Source organism: Dendropsophus ebraccatus, chromosome 14, assembly GCF_027789765.1.
Source record: "Dendropsophus ebraccatus isolate aDenEbr1 chromosome 14, aDenEbr1.pat, whole genome shotgun sequence".
NCBI lineage: Eukaryota > Metazoa > Chordata > Amphibia > Anura > Hylidae > Dendropsophus > Dendropsophus ebraccatus.
This window is the reverse complement of record NC_091467.1, coordinates 53,045,115-53,065,263: the sequence shown is the minus strand read 5'-3', so window position 1 is coordinate 53,065,263 and position 20,149 is coordinate 53,045,115. Positions and strand designations below refer to the sequence as shown.

General features: G+C 45.6%; 1 protein-coding gene across 1 annotated transcript; it reads right to left on the bottom strand.

Annotated features, from left to right (window-relative positions):
• Window positions 1-3,842: 3,842 nt before the first annotated feature.
• On the bottom strand, window positions 3,843-11,613 carry LOC138772997 (opioid growth factor receptor-like). Its single transcript, XM_069953853.1, has 8 exons — window positions 11,520-11,613; window positions 10,522-10,593; window positions 9,248-9,337; window positions 8,080-8,146; window positions 7,772-7,841; window positions 5,749-5,815; window positions 4,623-4,771; window positions 3,843-4,440 (listed from the first exon to the last, which is right to left on the bottom strand). The coding sequence occupies exons 2-8, from the start codon at window positions 10,546-10,548 to the stop codon at window positions 4,053-4,055; spliced, it is 858 nt and encodes a 285-aa protein (XP_069809954.1). The 5' UTR covers window positions 10,549-10,593; window positions 11,520-11,613; the 3' UTR covers window positions 3,843-4,052.
• Window positions 11,614-20,149: the final 8,536 nt, after the last annotated feature.

Below are 20,149 nucleotides of genomic sequence, written 5' to 3'. Positions count from 1 at the left end.
GGGCAGGGGCAGCCCCCCCCCCAAATCCAGGTTCGGGTCCGGGGTGCAGCTTCCGTCACAGTCCTCTATCACAGGCCGGAAGCTCACAGCTGCAGCCCGCGGTCCCGAACTCCTCTCTCCTGCTCGGCGTACGTGACGACATTGCGCCGAGCAGGAGAGCTGTTCGGGCATCGCGGGGCTGCAGCTGTGAGCTTCCGGCCTGTGATAGAGGCCTGTGACGGAAGCTGCACCCCGGACCCGACAACCGAATTCCCCCCCTCCCCCCGGACAAGGCACCCGTGGTCCGGTGTCTATGGCGGCGGGGGTCAAATTTTTTTTTTTTTTATAAAAAAAATTATTTGTTCTCTGCGGACCACGGGTGCCTAGTGGCAAATACGGCCCTGATCTCAGGCACTTATAGGGTTGGCTGTCACACATCTTTCCTTGAGTGAGATATAGCTTATACAGCAATGTAGAGTGGTACCTTGGTTCTCGAACTTAATTGGTTCATAAAGGCAGTTTGAGAACCGAGCAGTGTCTTCCCATAGTAAATAATGTAAATGTGTTTAATTGGTTCCAGCACCCACCAATAATTACCTACAGTACCCACATATTACATTGTATAGTGCCCAGTGTAATCCCTGCAGTACATTACAGAGCAGCTCTATATACTGTACAGGACATTATACACAAGAAACAGCAACAGAAACAGCAACAGAAAAAAACAGCAATTATAGTACAGTAGTCACTAACTTCTCACTCATCCTTTACTGTATAGTGCCCCCCCATCCCAGCACTGTAACGGATGAGAGATGGTGGTGCACTGACTGTACTACTACTGTACAGTACATGCACTCCAGCAGTCTTATACAGTACAGGATGGGAGATTGTGGTGCACTGACTGTACTACTACTGTACTGTATATGCACTCCAGCAGTCTTATACAGTACTGTACAGGATGGGAGATGGTGGTGCACTGACTGTACTATTACTGTACTGTATATGCACTCCAGCAGTCTTATACAGTACAGTACAGGATGGGAGATGGCGGTGCACTGACTGTACTACTACTGTACTGTATATGCACTCCAGCAGTCTTTTAGAGTACAGGATGGGAGATGGTGGTGCACTAACTGTACTACTACTGTACTGTATATGCACTCCAGCAGTCTTATACAGCACTGTACTGTAAGTGAAGCCTCTCCACTGATAAACTCACCACGTACAACCCACCATCCACGATCGCAAAAACGTTCAGATACCGACTACTTCAAGACTGGGGGCCCGAAAAGTGTTTGAGAACCGAGCAAAAGTTTACAAACCAAAGCAAAGTTTCTTTGAAAATACAGTTTGAGTTCCAAGCAGTTTGAGAACCGAGGTACCACTGTATATGTATACATTTTTCTGTCTGGTCCTTGAATATGTTTTATGGATATCCCCACCCATGTACTTATTTCTTGTATAGCTGTCAATGTTATATGTGGTTAAGGTTACAAACCCACTTGCCGGATCTGCAGCGAGTCTCCTTGCTGCGTTTTTGCAGCGAGACTCGCTGCAGATCCTGGCCCTATACTTTCAATAGCAGAGAAACTCGCAGCAGGGATGTACATCCCTGCTGCGATTTTGTCTGCAGCCCGCCCCATTAACCCCCCGGCCGCCGGACATTATACATTACCGGGTCCCCGTTCCTGCTTGCTTCGGGGCTCCCGGTGTCTTCACGGCCCGCCCGGCCAATCAGTGCGCTGCGGCGGGGCAGCGCACTGATTGGCCGGGCGGAACGTGCCGGGAGCCGCCGAAGCAAGCAGGAGCGGGGACCTGGTAATGTATATCCTGCCCGCCCCCCTGCAGCCCCGATCGCCCCCAGCCCCCGGCCGCACGATCGCCCCCTGCACCCCCCGGCCCCCCTGCAGCCCCAATCGCCCCCGGCCGCACGATCGCCCCCAGCCCCGCAGCCCCCGGCCGCATGATCGCCTGCAGCCCCCCAGCCCCCGGCCGCACGATCGTCCGCAGCTCCGCAGCCCCCGGCCGCATGATCGCCCGCAGCCCCCAGCCCCGCAGCCCCCGGCCGCACGATCGCCTGCAGCCCCCCAGCCCCCGGCCGCACGATCGCCCGCAGCTCCGCAGCCCCCGGCCGCATGATCGCTATTTCTCTGCTATTGAAAGTATAGGGCCAGGATCTACAGCGAGTCTCGCTGCAAAAACGCAGCAAGGAGACTCGCTGCAGATCCGGCAAGTGGGTTTGTAAAATTTTCTCTCAGCCCATGCCAGAATTCAGCTCTGCTATATCTTCACAGAGCTATGTACTTACCTGTGATGCTGGATGGTGGGACATTCGTGAGTTTCTCACTGCAGATATTAAGAAAAAAACTTTTCCTTTCATTTTTAAATCTGGCAAATGTCAGCCATGGGTATCACTTTCTATTGCTTATAAATGCCTACAGCGCTGACACGATATAGGACATCTCAGGCACTTATGGGGCACCTGTGGTGGGCACTATGGTGGGACATCTGTGGTGGGCACTATGAGGGGCACCTTAAGGACCTATGTGGCTTTTATGGAGCATGAAGCATGGAGGGTGGTGGGTGTTGGACCCCACTGATAACATATTAGTGGCCTATTCTGAGCACAGGCCATAGGAAAGTCCTGGAAAACGCCTATAATCTATATAATAAAAGTAAATGTCTGTCCTTTATGTCTATGTCCAAACATCTCAACCTTTGATCCAAAATTTGGCATGTGGGACACTGGATGTCAAGGAATGTTTTTATTATGTTTTTATATACTGCTCCTGCTCACTGTTTTCTGTTATCAGCCATTATTACAGGACTGTATCTAGAGGGTGTATACACTGTTATTCCCTGTTATTAGCCATTATTTTATTAAGAGGGGAAAAAAAATAAATTATATATATATATATATATATATATATATATATATATATATATATATATATGTGTGTGTACGCCGTTGTTCTCTGTTATTAGTCATTATCAGAAATTCCTATTTTACATAAAAGTTTGAAGGGTGTGGTGAACTTTGTACTATACTCTGGAAGAAGTAGTAGCACTTGTAAATAACTCTGTTTATATTATATATGGCTACTAGCGAGGGCATGGATTGGCCTCCTGTACATCCAACGAAGATACAAAAGAGGCAAACCCTTTTAGGCTATGTTCACACTGCGTATGAATCAGTCCGTAGTGTGAACCGCGAATATACGCACGTAGTTTTGAGGTTGATGCGTTCGCTTGAAAGTATACGATATACACCCGCACAATGCACACTACGTATGAGCTTACGGCAGGATCGTATACGGCGCCGTGAAAAATGAACAAGACCATTGTTTGAGGACGGAAATGTTGAAACTCACGGCCGTGGATTTCCACGCGGTCCCGTACGAAGTACTTATTTCAGCCAAATTGAACTTGATTTTTCGATCCAAAAGGTTCTGTGTGGTTTACGGGGCTGGGCGAAGATTTCCAAGTAAATGACCTGCCTCAGATCGCTTCGAAACAAGCTAGGGAAGCATAACTGTACTGCAGGTAATTCATGGTAAGATCCCTGGTGGTCTAGGGTGATGAAGGCATGTTTCATACCGACCTCTTCTGCACCGATGATAGAGATGAGTTCAGTAACAGTGGTTCCCCTTGAACCCTGGTTTCCCAATATGTAATGGTCCTTTTACATTAAACTAATATCAGTAATGAGAGTCTTAGGAACCATGTAAGAGAACCAGGGATCAGCCCTATCGGCCGCACAGCTCTCTGTCTAAATAAAAGGACGTGCGGCCAATAACAATGCATTTAAATAATAGCAAGAACTATCCAGCTATCTGGCCACACAAGTCATGGAGCCTTAGTAATCAAAGTATATTTGGCTAAAATTCGCCTTTATTTGTATCAAACTAATAAGTACAAACCTCTACAAACTTCTCACATGTCCTGTTTCCTAAGTGGGGGCGTGGAGGGGCAGTCACCTGTACAGCAGACAAATCCTGTGACTACTTTGGAACATAGTAACACGTCCTCTAATATTGGCCACGCGGACAGGAAGTGAATGGTCGCTAGTCAACCTAAAATTGTAAAGAGTCTTCACGTCTGGGATGGGATTGGTGGTGTGTGCTGTACTTTTTGTTGCCACTTGTAGGCCTGTGCTCACTCCTAGCCCTGTTCCCATTTCTGTAACTTAGAAGCGTCTCCACAGGCCCCCAGACAAATGATTCTGGGGAATTGCGCTCTGTCCAGGCACAGAAGGCAAAGTACACCACCCCCTTGCGCTCCTGCTGGTCCTTCACAGTGAACATGAAATAGTCCAGAGCACTCATTTTTACATTGGGTAGGTTGTCATTATGCAAGGTCTCCTCCAGGAAGAACCTGACAAGAGGGGCCTGGAAGCGTTCATAGCCCATCTCCCCTAAACACTTCAGGATCCGGGTGATCCGCAGGTTATTGTGGCTGTGGCTGCAAAAAGAGAGAAAAATACTGTCTGTATATATAGGGAGGTGACAGAAAAGGAGGGTGAGGATGGCTGAAAGGACATATAGCTCTTCCCTATAGCGGGTTGGGCCATGCGTTCTGCTGCATCGAGCACAACCTGCAGCCTCTCCTGTCCTGATCACATAATACACAGCACGTACACTTACTTGTTTAGGTTATAAAATCTTTCCTCCCAGTTCTTCGCCCTCTTCACCTTCCCAGTTATGCTATCCTGGAGTTCAATGCCGTAAAATTGCAGCATGAGCTTGTACGCTTCAAGAAGCCTCCTCATGGCGTCTGTGTCTCCCCGCATCATCTAGAAAGCATTTTATAACTTAGCAATATCTGAGAGAAGTAAGGCAGCAGTAATGAGGGGATCAGGCAGGGCATCTGTGGTCGGGTGCCTAGGACAGCATCTTGCAGGGTGGCAGCCCCAAGGAGCAGAGGGAAGGAAACAAATATTTTTTGTTTTAATTTTTCTTTTACTCTCCCACCCCCCTTAGACTTGCAGGTAAATCTGGGGTCTTTTTGAGGCGGGGCATGGTGGTATTGGTCAGGTCTGGTATGGTGGGGTTATCCAGTCACAGTATGGCGGTATTGGTTAGGTCTGTTGTGGCAGTGTTATCCAGTCACAGTATGGTGGTATTGGTTAGGTCTGTTGTGGCAGTATTATCCAGTCACATTATGGCAGTATTGTTCAGGTCTGGTGTGGCGGTGGTGTGACGCCTGTAGCTATTACTTACCAATCTACCAATCCTGTGGTGAGAATTCCGTCAGAGAATATGCAGACGGCTCTAATCATTGATTCAATGTGGAAATTTGTTTATGTTTTAAGCATTTTCTTACCATGAAAAACGCGATTCAGACAATGTTTCTATATGCATGTGGCCGAAACCAGGCTCCCATTTCTTCTCCAGTAGTCATGTGCTGTTACCAGGATTATTGGCCATATGGCTATTGGTTACCACATGAGGGTCTGGTTTCGGATGCATGTGCTGACGTACAGTAAATGTGGTAACGTGGCCTAAGACTGATCAGATATCAATATCATGTTCAGAAACTAGAAAATCATGATGGTAATTGGTGAGTGAAGATGGGGCGTCTGCAGGTTTAGTGCCTAGGCAGCAGCAACTGTTGATACAGCCCTGGGATCAGAGATGGCATTTTGTATCGTCCCAATGACCCCCCTACTACAAACAAATCAAATGAGTGTTAGCGGAGTGGCCCCCTGATTGTTTATAGGGCCCCAGGCTATGCTAGAGTGAGGAATTGGTCACTATCCATGTCAGGTACCTGGATCTCATCCTGGGTCAGTGGTCTGGCACTTGAATTTTTACCTGGTTCCCGTAGTGGAAAAAGCCTAAAATAAGAAAAGAAAAAATATGACGATATGAGGCTGCACTACTGTAACTTTAAAGCGAACCTGTCACCCAGGACATGGGCGCAGAGCCCACCCGACTCCCCGTTGCAGCCCCGGATACTTACCCTTTCCTGCAAGTCCCGCTCCTGGAACCGGACCCGGGACGGAGATATCGGCGCCCGAAGCTGAGCGTGCGCTGTATGCTAATAAGCAGAGATGAGTCCAATGCCCATAGAGAATGACTGGAGCCGTCATTCTCTATGGGCATCGGACTCATCTATGCAGCGCGCACGGCTTCTGACGGGACCGGTTCCAGGAGCGGGACTTGTAGGAAAGGGTAAGTATCTGGGGTCCACTGGGGGGTCAGGCGGGCTCTGCGTCCCGGGGACAGGTTCCCTTTAAGGGAACATGCATGATTGTGTTTGCACTATGTTGGCTAAATTGTGCAGGATTTATAAAGGCCTTTGCCTATTTTCAAGCAGTTTGCTCCGGCTACTCCTTTTTTACTTCTTAGAGGGGGGTGGGTTTATTAGCTACTTTATGACAAAAAAACAAAGAAACAAATAAAAAAAAAAAAACAGGCCATTGCAGCTCTGGCTGGATGTTGAGGGTGGTTGTCCTTCTGGAAGATGAACCTCTGCCCCACTTTCCAAGTCTATTACAGCCTGTAACAGGTTTTCCACTAGGAATTATCCCCATCCACCATCCTCTTAGTTCTGACTATCTTCCATAAATCTGCTGAAAAACCTCTTCACAGCATGTTGCTGCCTCCACCATGTTTCACAGTGGGGATGGTGTCTTCAGGGGTGATGTGCAGTGTTAGTTTTCCGCCACATGTAGTGCTCTGTATTTGTGCCAAAAAGTTCACCTTTGTTCTCATCTGACCAGACACCTTCTTCAGCATGTTTGCTGTGTCCGCTATATGGCCTGTGGAGCTTCTTATGACTAGCATTAAGGAATGACATTGTTCTTGCCACTTTTCCGCTCCTCTGATCAGTGTTCTCTTTGCCCGGGATGGATGGTGGATGGCCATGTCTTGGTGGGTTTGCAGTTGTGCCATGCTTTACACTGCTCCACCAACCTTACCCCGGACCCTTCTGGTGTGTTTCGGATTTGTGTTCCTTAACCTGTCTGGTGTATCCCTGACCTGTTTGGTGTGTTCCAGACCTGTGATCCTTAATCTGTCCAGTGTGTCTCGCACCTGTCTGGTGTGTTCCATACCTGTGTTCCTGTGTTTCTGAACTGTCTGTTGTTTCTCTGACTTGTACAGTGTGTTTCTGACCTGTCCAGTGTGTCCCTCACCTGTACAGTGAGTTCCTGACCTGTCTGGTGTGTTCCTTGGATTGATCATTCACAGTTATAGTGAGAGGACATAACAGGGGACTCTATGACTAATAAAGAGTCCCCTGAAGGTGATTGATCACACTGGATTTTATTTGGTGGTATCACAATACAGCGGCTGAATATAAATGCATCCCACACCTCACCAGGTTTTTTTTATTTTTTTTATTTTAATTTTTAATTGCTCTATTCGCTTCAGTGGAACTGAGCTGCAAATCCCATGTCCAAGCAAGAGTGGTGCTGTCCCCAGAGGAAAGGGGCCATGTTTTTTTTTTAACCCTGAACAATGCCTTTAAGGTTGTGATTTTAAAAGTGAAAAAATATGGAATAATTACTTAGGAGATCAGGTGGCATAATAACACTGCCTAACAATATAACTAAATGCTAATGAGGGTAAGTGAAAAGCTAAGTGATGACTTCTAACAGTGCGTTTACACAGAGAGATTAATCTGACAAATTTTTAAAGCCAAAGCCAGGAACAGACTATAAACAGGGAACAGGTCATAAAAGAAAGACTGAGATTTCTCCCCTTTTTAAATCCATTCCTGGCTTTGGCTTCAATAATGTGTACACACCATAAGTGCCTGTCACTAGGCAGATGTTTAATGAACTTACCATTGGATATATGAATGATTCCTCTCCAGTTTGTCATTTTTCCACTTAAGTAGCTCTTCGATCTTTACCCCTGCGAGACAGAGATCAGGTAACACCTACATCCATCTAAAAGAGGCCGCAGCAGAGAAACTCACTAAAGCATTTGGATGATAAACTGCATAACTTAGAAGATTTGCCATTCAGTGTCCTGAAAAAGCCGGGTTGCGGCAGCCATATTGCTGGGTTCTGTAGCTTTCTGGGAAACATATATAACTAAAAGAGATGACAAGATTGAATCTTTCCCACATGACCCAGAGACCCGCACTGACCATTTGGCTTGAAAGCTGCCTTGTTTTGGTAGAAATCTAAATTCGGAGTAAGGTTCTTAGTCTTATCCTAGGAAAGAGAACACAAAGGTAACAAGGTTATGATGCAGCAATACATCTTGGTGCAGAAAATCAAAAATTTCTTTTTAATTCAAAATTTTATTAACATTTTCCAAATATAATAATATCAGGTGCCAGGAGGGCACAAAGAGACAATTATCACATTACATGAGTAGGCATGACAACAGAGAAAAGGGCCCCAAAATTGTTACAACAAATAGTGTCATATAATGTAATTACAGAAACAAGCCGAATCCAAAAACGGTCAAAGCCCAAACAAGGGGAGAACATAGAAAAGAGTGTAAAAAGAGACAAAAAAAAGAGGGACAAGCAGGGAGAGGGGAAAATAAAGAGAGGGGGAGTAGAGGAAGGAGAACTCCATTTAAACTCATAAGTGTCAGTAAACTAATCCCGATAATACCATGTCCGGAAGAAGTGGTCTGTGTCATAAGATCCTCCATACGCTTAATGTCCTCCACCATGAGCAGCCACATTGAGATGTGAGAAGGGTCAGGACAGGGCCAGAGGGCGGGTATGCAAGCTCTTGCTGCGTTGACCAAGGTGGCAGAGGTCTTGAGGGGGATGTCGGAAATATGCAAGAGGACGAACGCTGGAGTGAAAAGTACCGGGTAGTCTGTAAAGGTAGAGGCTAAGCGCCACACCTCTTTCCAGAAGGGAACCAGTTTGGGGCAACTCCAAAACGTGTGAATAAGAGTGCCCTCCTCCCCACAATTCCTCCAGCACATTGGCGAGACTTCAGTAAAAATCCTATGGATTCACAAAGGAACCCGGTACCACCTAAACAAAACTTTATACGTGAACTATATACATTTCTACTGAAATCCAAGGAGGAGAAGTTAGCTACTTCCTCAATTATACAGTATATGTCACCAAGGAATACAATTTCCCATCATTCCTCATTGATCATGTTTTACAGATACCTGCTGGCAATAGCTAGGAAGATGTAATACGGGAGGAGAGAAGTCTCTGGGTGACCGGGTGACAGAGAAGTTTGTCTTATCAGACCTCCTATGGCTGACAGTGCTGAAGCAGCTTCGTCTCCTAACGAAATTCAGCTTTTTACAGATGGATATAAAGGTTTATAACCTACCCTGTAATAGGAATCTCTTTCACCATGGCTGCCACCACCAAAACAGTGGGTTTTTGACGATAAGGGAAAAGTGTCTTTTGCTCTGCCTGCCTAAGATGGAAAAAAAGAAACACGTTACATTCACATAATCAGAAATATACAATGCATTCAGAAAGTCTTCAAACACCCATCCTCATCAGTATTTCGAGCAGTTATATGAAGCCCCTTTGGCAGTGAGTCCGGCCTTCAGTCTTCTTGGCTACAATCCCATAAGGTTTGCCCTCGGATTTGGGGTTGTTTGACCATTGTTCTCTGCAGATCCTCTCAGCTAAGCTGCTTCTGTGTTGTACTGGCTGTGTGCTTAGGATCATTGCCTTGTTGGAAGGTAAGTCTTCATCTTGTCTAAGGTCCAGAGCGCTCAGTATCAGGTTTACATTATGAATATCTTTTCTCCATTCCACCCTGACCAGTCTTCCTGTCCCTCTTCTGTATGATGCTGTCCCCACCATGCTTTACTGCAGGGATGGTATTGGGCAGGTGATGGTGGAGTGGCAGCTTAGTTTGGTAGAGTGGCAGCTCTAGGAAGAGTCCTGGTTGTCCCATCTCCTTCCATGTAAGAATTATGAAGGCCATTGTGCTCTTGCGATCTTTCAGTGCAGCAGAGATGTGTTTGTCCCCTTCTCCAGATCTGTACCTCCTCCACACAGTCCTGTCTCTGAGCTCTACAGGCAGTTCTTTCCTCCTCATGGCTGGGTGTTTGCTCTGATACATTGTCAGTTGTGAGACCTTATATAGATGGGGGCGGAGTCTTTTCAGATCCCATCCAATCAGCTGAATTTAAAGTTTAGAATGATCAGGAGGAATGGCAAGAGATTAATGTTGTGTAATAGAAAAGGCTCTGAATATGTAAATTGAAAAAAATAAATAAATAATAATAATAATAATAAATTATATATATACATATATATATATATATATATATATATATGAATCTTTAGTTTTTCTTTTTTAATAAAGTAGCAAAAATGTATAAACTTTTGTTTTTACATCCTCATTATGGGGCACTGAAGGCAGAATGATGGGAAACTTGATTTTTTATTTTTGTCACAAGGAGGTATATAGTAATATGTAAAAAAAATTTAAATGGTCTAAAGAGTTTTAGAGTACATTGTAAGCATTGTGGGGGTCAGCATTTTATTAGATTTGTATACAGGGCTACCATTAGGGGGTTCATCTTTGTAGTGGGATTCCCTTTTTTATGTATTTCACTGACAGTGTGCAGGTGGCGTTCTTACATATTGCGGGTATCCACGTCTGTACATCTGGAGGTCCCTTGCTGCGATGGATCTTGGATCTCTTAAATAATTCTACATGGGAGACAAAGGGAAAAAAAATGCAAGGGGTTTTCCACATCTGTGTATTTACAAAAATGACATAACAAAAAGTGTCAGAAGACAATCACAATGTAAGAGCATGTTCACACTGATAACTAGGCGAGGAATTGAAGAAGAATCTTCTCTTAATTTCTGCTTGAAATTCCTCCCGTAAAATATGAAGAGCAATGTCCCATTTGCTCTGTTGTTCACACTGCAGAATTTCTGAGCAGAATTTTCTGCCGCAGATCCGCTTTCCGCCCAAAGAATTGACATGCCACTTCCTTGGGTGGATTCTGGAGGAATCCTATAGAATTCAATGGGGTCTTAAATTCTGCAAAAATGGTGGCACCCTTCACTACCTATGGGACTGCTGGAGATAGCAAAGCATATGTGTTTACTGCCCCTGTCTATGAGACTGCTGGAGAAAGTGGAGTACAGTATATGTGTGCCCTGCTCCTCCATTCACTGCCTATGAGACTGCCAGAGATAGCGCAGTACATGTGTGCACCCCCCTCTATAGTCACTGCCTATGAGACTGCTGGAGATAGCGGAGTACATGAGTGCACTGCCCCTCCATTCACTGTCTATGGGTCTGCTGGAGCAAAGCCCTAGCTAATAAACACTTATTACTTGAGGTAAGATTGTTAGTTGGAAAACCCCTTTAAAGTTTTATGGCTTGTTGCCCATAGCAACCAATCACAGTGCAGATTTTCATTGCTTCAAAGCAGGTTAAAGAGTACCTAGCTCTCCAGCTGTTGCAAAACTACAACCCTCATCATGCCTGGGCAGCCAAATCTTTAGCCACACCCACCTTCCAGATACGGCAATGAGGGAAAAAAAAATATGCAGCAAATAAAACTATGCCACAAACTGGTGCAACCAATTCTTTATTAGAAGATTATATTTTAACTACTCACCCTTTTCCAGATTTCTGTCCCTTATCCAGAATATCCCTTCTTATAATAGTGCAGCAGGCGGCCGTTATCTGATACACCAATGTTTGGAGAAGTGCAACACAATCACTATGGAGATGGGCGTTCTCTGCACTGAACCGGCTGCTAATGGGGAACAACAGGTTTCATTCCACTACGCGGCACACACACGGGAACGCCCTATCTCCCTGACCTTTGTTCCTGGATAGGTATAGTATAAACTGCATATTAGTTCAGCCCAGTTTTTGACACCTATTGCAAAACTACAGCATGGTGAGAGTTGTAGTTTGGCGGCAGATAGAGAGCTACAAGTTAGATCTAAAAACTCCATGGAGTATATGGTGGAGCTACATGACAGTATTGGAGGACAGTGTACCCAACTCATACCCGGCCCCAACAGTTTTTCAAGTATCAGTATTGACTCCCCAGAATCACCTGATGTTTTCTCTTTTTCTGATTCCTGTATCTTTCATCTTCCTCTTCCTCCCAGGTGGAGTCATAATCCATCTCCCACTTGATATACCATCTTGGGGAGACCCTCGTTTTAAGACCGGAGCCAGCCTGTCCCATAACAGAAAGTGAAACTCAGGATTCTAGGGGATGGTGTCTCAGATTACACAACACAGAACCTGCCTCCTCTGCCTCTTGGTTAAAGGCCAAGTTTCCCATTTCTTTTTGCAGCACAGTAAAAAAAAAAAAAAAAAGAGAAAGGGCCCTATTACACGAGAAGATTATCTAGCGAAAAATCGTTAAATCATTCGAATTGAAACGATAATCGTTTTTTGTAATTGGAGGCAACGATCGAAAAATCGTCTGTATGTCGTTGATTGTTTATTTAGATCTGAACCTAAAATTATCGTTAATCGTTTGCTGTAATTCCACATTCATTCGCTCAAGTTCCACGTTTTTTCACTAATCGTTCAGTGTAAAGGCACATTGTTCATTGTTTTTCTGGGAGCAGAAGGAATAAACGATCATAGTAACGATCGTAACTAACGATTATCGTTCTAATATGGTGAATGATTTCAGGTTAACGATAAACAATCTTGTTTGCGATCGTTTATCGTTAGTCGTTAACCGTTAAAAATCATAAATTATGTTATAGTTATATATGTATATAAGACTTTGTACACTGGGCTGTCGGACCTGCTATTATTACAGGATCCATGATGATGGTCGTAACAAACTGGTTTTGGTGCAGTTGGTGGATCTTGCTTCCTATATTTACTCTTAATCAGGTCTCGCAGGTTTTTGATTTCAGCATAAAAAGTACTGTACGCTGCACTAGTCTCAGTGGGAATACTTGGGTGTTGTTGGTCTCCTTAAAGGGGCACTTCAGTTATATACATTATAACCCAGGCTGTCAGGGCATAATGAGCATTGTAGTCGATTCATTACAATATGAACAGTTTACATTCCTATTTATGGATTTTACAGATTTTCTGTTACTTGTACATAACCATTTAGCATCAAAGGCCCCATAACACCAAGCGATTATCACCCGATCACCAGCCAATAATTGTTTGGTATAATAGGTCATGTTAATGCTAGGTATACACGGAACAATTATCGTTCGAATTTTCGCATTAACCATCGCATTTGAGCAATAATCGTACCATGTAAACACAGCAAACGATCAAACGACGAGCGAGAAATTGTTAATTTTGATCTTTCAACATGTTCTTAAGTCGTTGTTTGCTGAAAATTTGCTTCGTGTAAACAGTCTTTCACCGATTTACCCTATGTAAAAAATGGGCTTAAGCGATCTTAAAAACAATCGCAATAACGATTTTTCTTACAAATTTTCTAACCATTTATTAGCCAAAACGCTGATCGTTATAAAAAACCAAATCGTTGCTTCAAAATCGTTTTACGATCTATTGGGCGAATTATCGCTCCGTGTAAACGCAGCATCACCCGACATGCACAATATTGGCTGATCGTTGTCCTTCAACATGTGTAGTCAAAACAATCACAACAGCAATGGTCTGATGCATGTCGCTCCATGTAACAGCAGCGACAGCAGACTGCCGCTTTCTTCAACAGGCCAGCCCAACAATCTAAGGATTGTTCGGGCAGCCCATCCTGCTTGCTCTCTGTGCGTGTAATAGCAGGGCTCCAGATGGCGACCAAAATGGTCGCCAATGCGACTGACTTTTTGCAAATGGCGCCCAGATTTATTAATCTGGGCGCCATTTGCGACTGGCCCCGGCGGCGGCGCGCTGTCTCTTTAAGATGCGCGGCTGATGCGCGGCTGCCGGGGGTGTCCCGTCCTATCCCCGGCAGCGCGGCGCATCAGTGAGCTGCCTGGGGCCCTGACTTCCGGCACAGGAAGCGCACGTCAGAGACGCTTCCTGTGTCAGAAGTCACAGCCCCGGCGTACAGGAGCTCACTGATGCGCCGCGCTGCCGGGGATAGGACGGGACACCCCCGGCAGCCGCGCATCAGCCGGGAACAGCGTCCGAAGAAGAAGAGGATCGCCGGGGGAGCGGGTTGTCAGGTGAGTTTGTGTGTTTGTTTTTTTTAAATATTGCTTAGCATAGAGGAAAGGGGGGGGGGGCATCTATAATGGGGGGAGAAGAGGGGCCATCTTCAAGGGGGGGAGAGGGGGCCATCTATAAGGGGGGGAGAAGAGGGGGCATCTATAATAAGGGGGGGAGAAGAGGGGGCATCTATAATGGGGGGGGAGAGGGGGTATCTATAATGGGGGGAGAAGAGGGGGCATCTATAATGGGGGGGGGGAGAGGGGGCATCTATAAGGTGAGGGGGTATCTATAAGGGGGGGAGAAGAGGGGGCATCTATAATGGGGGGGGGAGAGGGGGCATCTATAAGGTGAGGGGGTATCTATAAGGGGGGGAGAAGAGGGGGCATCTATAATGGGGGGGAGAAGAGGGGGCATCTATAATGGGGGGGGGGGAGAGGGGGCATCTATAAGGTGAGGGGGTATCTATAAGGGGGGGAGAAGAGGGGGCATCTATAATGGGGGGGAGAAGAGGGGGTATCTATAATGGGGGGAGAAGAGGGGGCATCTATAATGGGGGGAGAAGAGGGGGTATCTATAATGGGGGGGAGAAGAGGGGGTATCTATAATGGGGGGGGGGAGAGCGGGTATCTATAATGGGGGGAGAAGAGGGGGCATCTATAAGGGGGGGAGAAGAGGGGGTATCTATAAGGGGGGGAGAAGAGGGGGTATCTATAATGGGGGGGAGAAGAGGGGGTATCTATAATGGGGGGGAGAAGAGGGGGTATCTATAATGGGGGGGAGAAGAGGGGGTATCTATAATGGGGGGGAGAAGAGGGGGCATCTATAATGGGGGGGAGGAGGGGGCATCTATAATGGGGGGGAGGAGGGGGCATCTATAATGGGGGTAGAGGGGGTCATCTATAAGGGGAGGGGGCCATCTATAAGTGTAGGGCAGACTGGCTGCAGACACTGGGAGATAGATATATGCACAATTATTATTATCAGGGCCCCTCAGGTGTCTGTATTGTAGGGGGTCACTTGCATTAGTCACTAGGTGAGAGATATATCTATCTATATACTCATCTTGTGGGGGGGGTCACTATGGCTGCAGTCATAAGTCTAGCTCAGTATGTATAGACTGTTGCAAGCTTTTAAAGGGAACCTGTCACCCCCCGTGACGGGGTGACAGGCTCCCAACCCCCCATTAGAACCCCCTATACTCACCTCATCGCGCCGGGTCCCGCTTCTGAAGATGGTCGGGTCACGGAGATCTCAGCCGCTGCAGCCCGGCGCGCACACTGAGAGATGAGTCCAACGCTCAGAGAATGACGGAGCGCTGGACTCTCCCATCATTCTCTATGAGCGTTGGACTCATCTCTCAGCGCACGCCGGGTTGCAGCGGCTGAGATCTCCGTGACCCGACCATCTTCAGAAGCGGGACCCGGCGCGATGAGGTGAATATAGGGGGCTCTAACGGGGGGTTGGGAGCCTGTCACCCCGGCACGGGGGTCGACAGGTTCCCTTTAAGTTCAAGTTCAGAAGAGTAAGCCTCATTAAAAGGCTAGCCAAGTGAAGCTGAAGTACTGAGTCAGACTGTATATGGTTGTCAGACTGTATATGGTTGTCAAGTTGCAAGTTTCCATGTTGAACGTTTTCAAACTAAGAAAAGAAAGGATCTAAAGGAGGAGGATGCTGCCGTGGCCTCTGCACACAGTAAGTCCCATGTAACATAACATTAATTTTACATGGTTTAAAATGTTGGCGACCAAATATTCTATTTGGCGCCTAAATTTTTCAGGTTAGGAGCCAATGGCTCCTAGGTAAATTTTTTAGTCTGGAGCCCTGAATAGCACAGACAGCAGGCGGGGAACGAGGAGGAAGCGAGCTCTGACCTGGCCGTATGTAACACGGCCTTTAGACTCAGCTAGGACCAAATAATTATTCACAGTCATACATTTATTTTACCCTCATCCCCTGCCTGAATGAAGCTGTAGTATGCGTGCTTAGCCACAACTCTCTAATAAGATCTTCTAGGATAGGTGTGCACTAAACTTGCCTATTGCCCTAAGCCTGGCTCCCTTCATTATTCATCATGATTGATGGGTTTTATATCCTGTATTATTAGGGGCTAATGGTGCTTTTACACAGAGAGATTTATCTGACAGATTTTTGAAGTCAAAGCCAGGAATGGATTTGAAAAGAGGAGAAATCTCAGCCTTTCCTTTATGACCTGTTCTCGGTTTATAGTCTGTTCCTGGCTTTGGCTTTAAAGATCTGCCAGATTAATCTGTCTGTGTAAAAGCACCATAACTTCTAATCTTGGAGTTACCATGTCAAACAAAAAAAAAACAACGAGTTTTTGTAGTGCTGAAAACGGAACCAATCCCGCTAAAAACTGTGTTTGGTTCTTCAGTCCTATCCAATTGCACAGGTTAAAGCTTTAATATCAGCCACAGACATGGATGAGACTAGTGTTTTTTTTTTTAACTAATCTTAGTCTTTTTAGGGGGTGGGTTTCGTTAGTAGATGCTTAAACGGGCACTGTCATGTTAATGCTGAGACGCCCACTGATCAGGAAAATAAGCTGGGAGAGGTACACAGTAGTGTTTTTCCCTCCCTTGCTCACAGTGATCTCTGTTTAGGTGTCTCCATTATAAATCTTTGGGGTTGCTTAATGCCCTATTCCACGGAACAATTATCGGCCGTATTCGGCCGACAATCGTCCCGTGGAATAGAGGGCAAGAATCAGCCGACTTCGTTCATGTCGGCTGATCGTTGCAGTCGTTTGTCTTTTAAGCATGTTGAAAAACAAACTACTGTGATAGCAGCAATCTGCTGCCATCGCTCCGTGGAATAGGAGCGGCGGCATCAGACCTCCACTATCCTCTATGGGCTACCCAGACGATCTAGCGATCACCCAGGCATCTTTTTTGTCTTTGACCTTGAGCCCCACAATAAGAGCTTAATCCGATATTATCTTACATGGGATATACTGTTTATGCCTTTTTTTTGTCCAGGTGGGATTGGTAGTGCCGGCTCTGATCCTCTGTGCCATTTAGCATCATTTAATTGTGTTATGCTGGGTTTACACGGAACGATTATCGTTCAAATTTGCACGATAACGATGGAATTCGAACGATAATCGTACGTGTAAACGCAGCAAACGATCGAACGACGAGCGAGAAATCGTTCATTTTGATCTTTTATCTTGTTCTTAAATCGTAGTTCGCAAAAAATTCGTCAATCGTTCCGTGTAAACAGTCGTTGCGCGAAAGTCCGGCCCCCCGCTCATCCGCAGCCCCCTGCGCCGGGTTGATCGCCACCCCGTTCGCCACCCCCGCCGCTGCTCATTTTTGTTCAGATGCTGCAGTACTGCAATGAAACTCCAACATGTGTGAGCACAGCCCTAATGTCACTGCAGACTTTTGCACAATCAGTGAAGTTACAGCAGCTGCTTCTGTCACCCCTTGCCTACTCAGGTGTAGGCTAGAGGGGCTGGTTAGAGATGGTGAATCACTCAGGGGATTGGGGGATGCAGCCAAGCCTCCTGTGACATCACGCCCTGCCCCCTGTCTGCTACATCAGCCTGTGCTCAGCAAACACACACAATTTGAGACAGAGGCATGGAATCTCTGCCTCTTAAGGAGGGATAGCAGAAGGAGAAGGAGACAACGTGGATTGGCACAGAGGCCATTTTTCTTCACTTCCTGGCTGTCAATCAACTACCAGTGTGGCAGAACCACACAGATATGGTAATACATTATATAGACACATCTATATAAAACTTTAATAGAAAACGGTAAGGGGCTTCAGAACTGGGTCCGATCGCCGTCCCTGCTAATAAGGTAATCAGATGCAGCTGTCAAAGTTGACAGCTGCATCCGATTACCGGATCCATCGCTTCCCTGGTGTCTAGTGGCGGAGATCGCTCCCCCGGGACGTTGTCCCGGAGGAGCGATCTCCGTATCTATTACCTGCCGTGGTCCGCTCCAAGATGGCGCTGACCCCGGCTCGGCAATCGTTTGTTTTCGGCTGCAGCAGCCGAAAGCAAACAAGTGCCGATCTCATTGATCTTTGCTGTATAAGTATACAGCAAAGATCTCAATGAGAGATCAAAGTGTATATACTAGAAGTCCCCCAGGGGGGCTTCTAGTATATGTGTAAAAAAATTAAGTGTTGTTGTTAGTAAAAAGCCCCCTCCCCTAATAAAAGTCTGAATCACCCCCCTTTTCCCAGGTTATAAAAATAAATAAACATGTTTGCTATCGCCGCGTGCGTAATCGCCCAAACAATTAATCACTGTAAATGGCGTAAGCGAAAAAAAATCCAAAGTGCAGAATTGCGCATTTTTGGTCGCATCAAATCCAGAAAAATTGTAATAAAAAGCGATCAAAAAGTTGCATATGCGCAATCAAGGTACCGATAGAAACTAAACATCATGGCGCAAAAAATGACACCTCATACAGCCCCATAGACCAAAGGATAAAAGCGTTATAAGCATGGGAATGGAGCGATTTTAAGGAACATATATTTGTAAACAATAGTTTGAATTTTTTAGAGGCCATCAGATACAAGAAAAGTTATACATGTTACATATCGTAATCGTAACGACTTGAGGAACGTATATAACAAGTCAGTTTTACCCCAGGGCGAATGGCGTAAAAACAAATACCCCCAAAAAATTTCACCACACATTGAATTTTTTTCCGGTTTCGCAGTGTACTTTATGAAAAAATTCAGCCTGTCATTGCAAAGTACAATTAGTGACGCAAAAAATAAGGGCTCATGTGGGTCTCTAGGTGGAAAAATGTAAGTGCTATGGCCTTTTAAACACTAGGAGGAAAAAACAAAAACGCAAGAATCGAAATTGGCTCTGTCCTTAAGAGGTTAAAGATGCATTCCTTTCCATAGAGAACAATGGGATTTCCGATTGCCTGTGCACACAGAGTAAATTTCCGTCCGATATTCCATGCGGAATCCGCGTTTCCGCCCAAAGAATTGACATGTCAATTCTTTGGGTAGATTCCGCTAAAGAATCCTATAGAAGTCAGTGGGACTTGAAATTCTACTTGAAATCCGCTCAAATTCAGCTCCTATTCTGCCACAGCAGAATAGGCGAGGAATTTCAAGCAGAAATCTTTCAGCTACAATCCCTCGAGAATTGCTCAGTGTGCACATACCCTTAAATAGCAAAAACATAGTTCCTTATTTGTCTACATAATCTGGGGAGTCACTGGTACCATAGATCCTATAGAAAATAAAGCAAGAGACACAGGACACAACATGCCATAAAAAATGGTTTATATACAAAACACTTATAAAACAATAAAAACATTAAATATTGCTGCAGTCCTGTGCAGGGGGCTGTCCTACAAAACATCCCCAACTATGTGTATGAGCCTTCAAGGTTCTACATATAATACACAGTTCCTATAAAATACAAGGCACCGGGCAATGGTGTCTACTACAGCAAAGGGAGTCCTACTACAAACGGCAGTCTGTGGCTTTAAAACGCTTCTTAAGAGGCAACGTAATCTGATCTAGACCATGACTACTACTCTAGGATCCTGTTCCTTAGTACCCAGCTGCTGCATTAGTAGCAACTGGTGTATAAAAAAAAAAAAAAACTTTACCCTATCCAGATTGCTGCCAATGTGTACTGATCCCCGGAAGAGTATTACCTTCAATAAAAACCCCTGCTGGACCTTCCCCAAATCCTTTCAATCTGCTCTCGTTTCCAGCGCTGAAACGCTATATGAAACGACGTCATGTGATTACAACAGCCACTGTTTGCTGTGGACAGTCCTTCAGATGATGTCACACTACATCATCACTATGGCAATGCTGAAACCAGAGTAGAACTGTAAGGATATTACAAAGCCCATCTTTTCCTTTAAATTACATCAGAGATTTCTAATTTCTTTGTTCTGCTGCCACCTGTTGTCTTCCTGCAACTTAAAAGGGAGTTCCACATTTTTTCAGCCAATGGGCCAAGCCTGTGGCAGAAGCTCTTGCCACATGCCAAATGACCGCTATAGGGCAGATATCGGCATGATCCCCAGACCCCCCCTTCTAAGCTGCGGCTTGTGACACCACTTACATTAGATAGTCAATGCTCAGTCTGTGAATACCGCCCCCCCCCCCCCCCAA

Bases quoted from the DNA above. Each gene is read 5' to 3' on its own strand.
- LOC138772997 (XM_069953853.1), bottom strand. From the start codon at position 10,548: ATGTACAGACGTGGATACCCGCAATAT. The intron at 9,338-10,521 runs GTAAGAACGCCA...TTTCCATCTTAG, and splicing joins GACGTGGATACCCGCAATAT to GCAGGCAGAGCAAAAGACAC. The intron at 4,441-4,622 runs GTAAGTGTACGT...CTCTTTTTGCAG, and splicing joins AGATTTTATAACCTAAACAA to CCACAGCCACAATAACCTGC.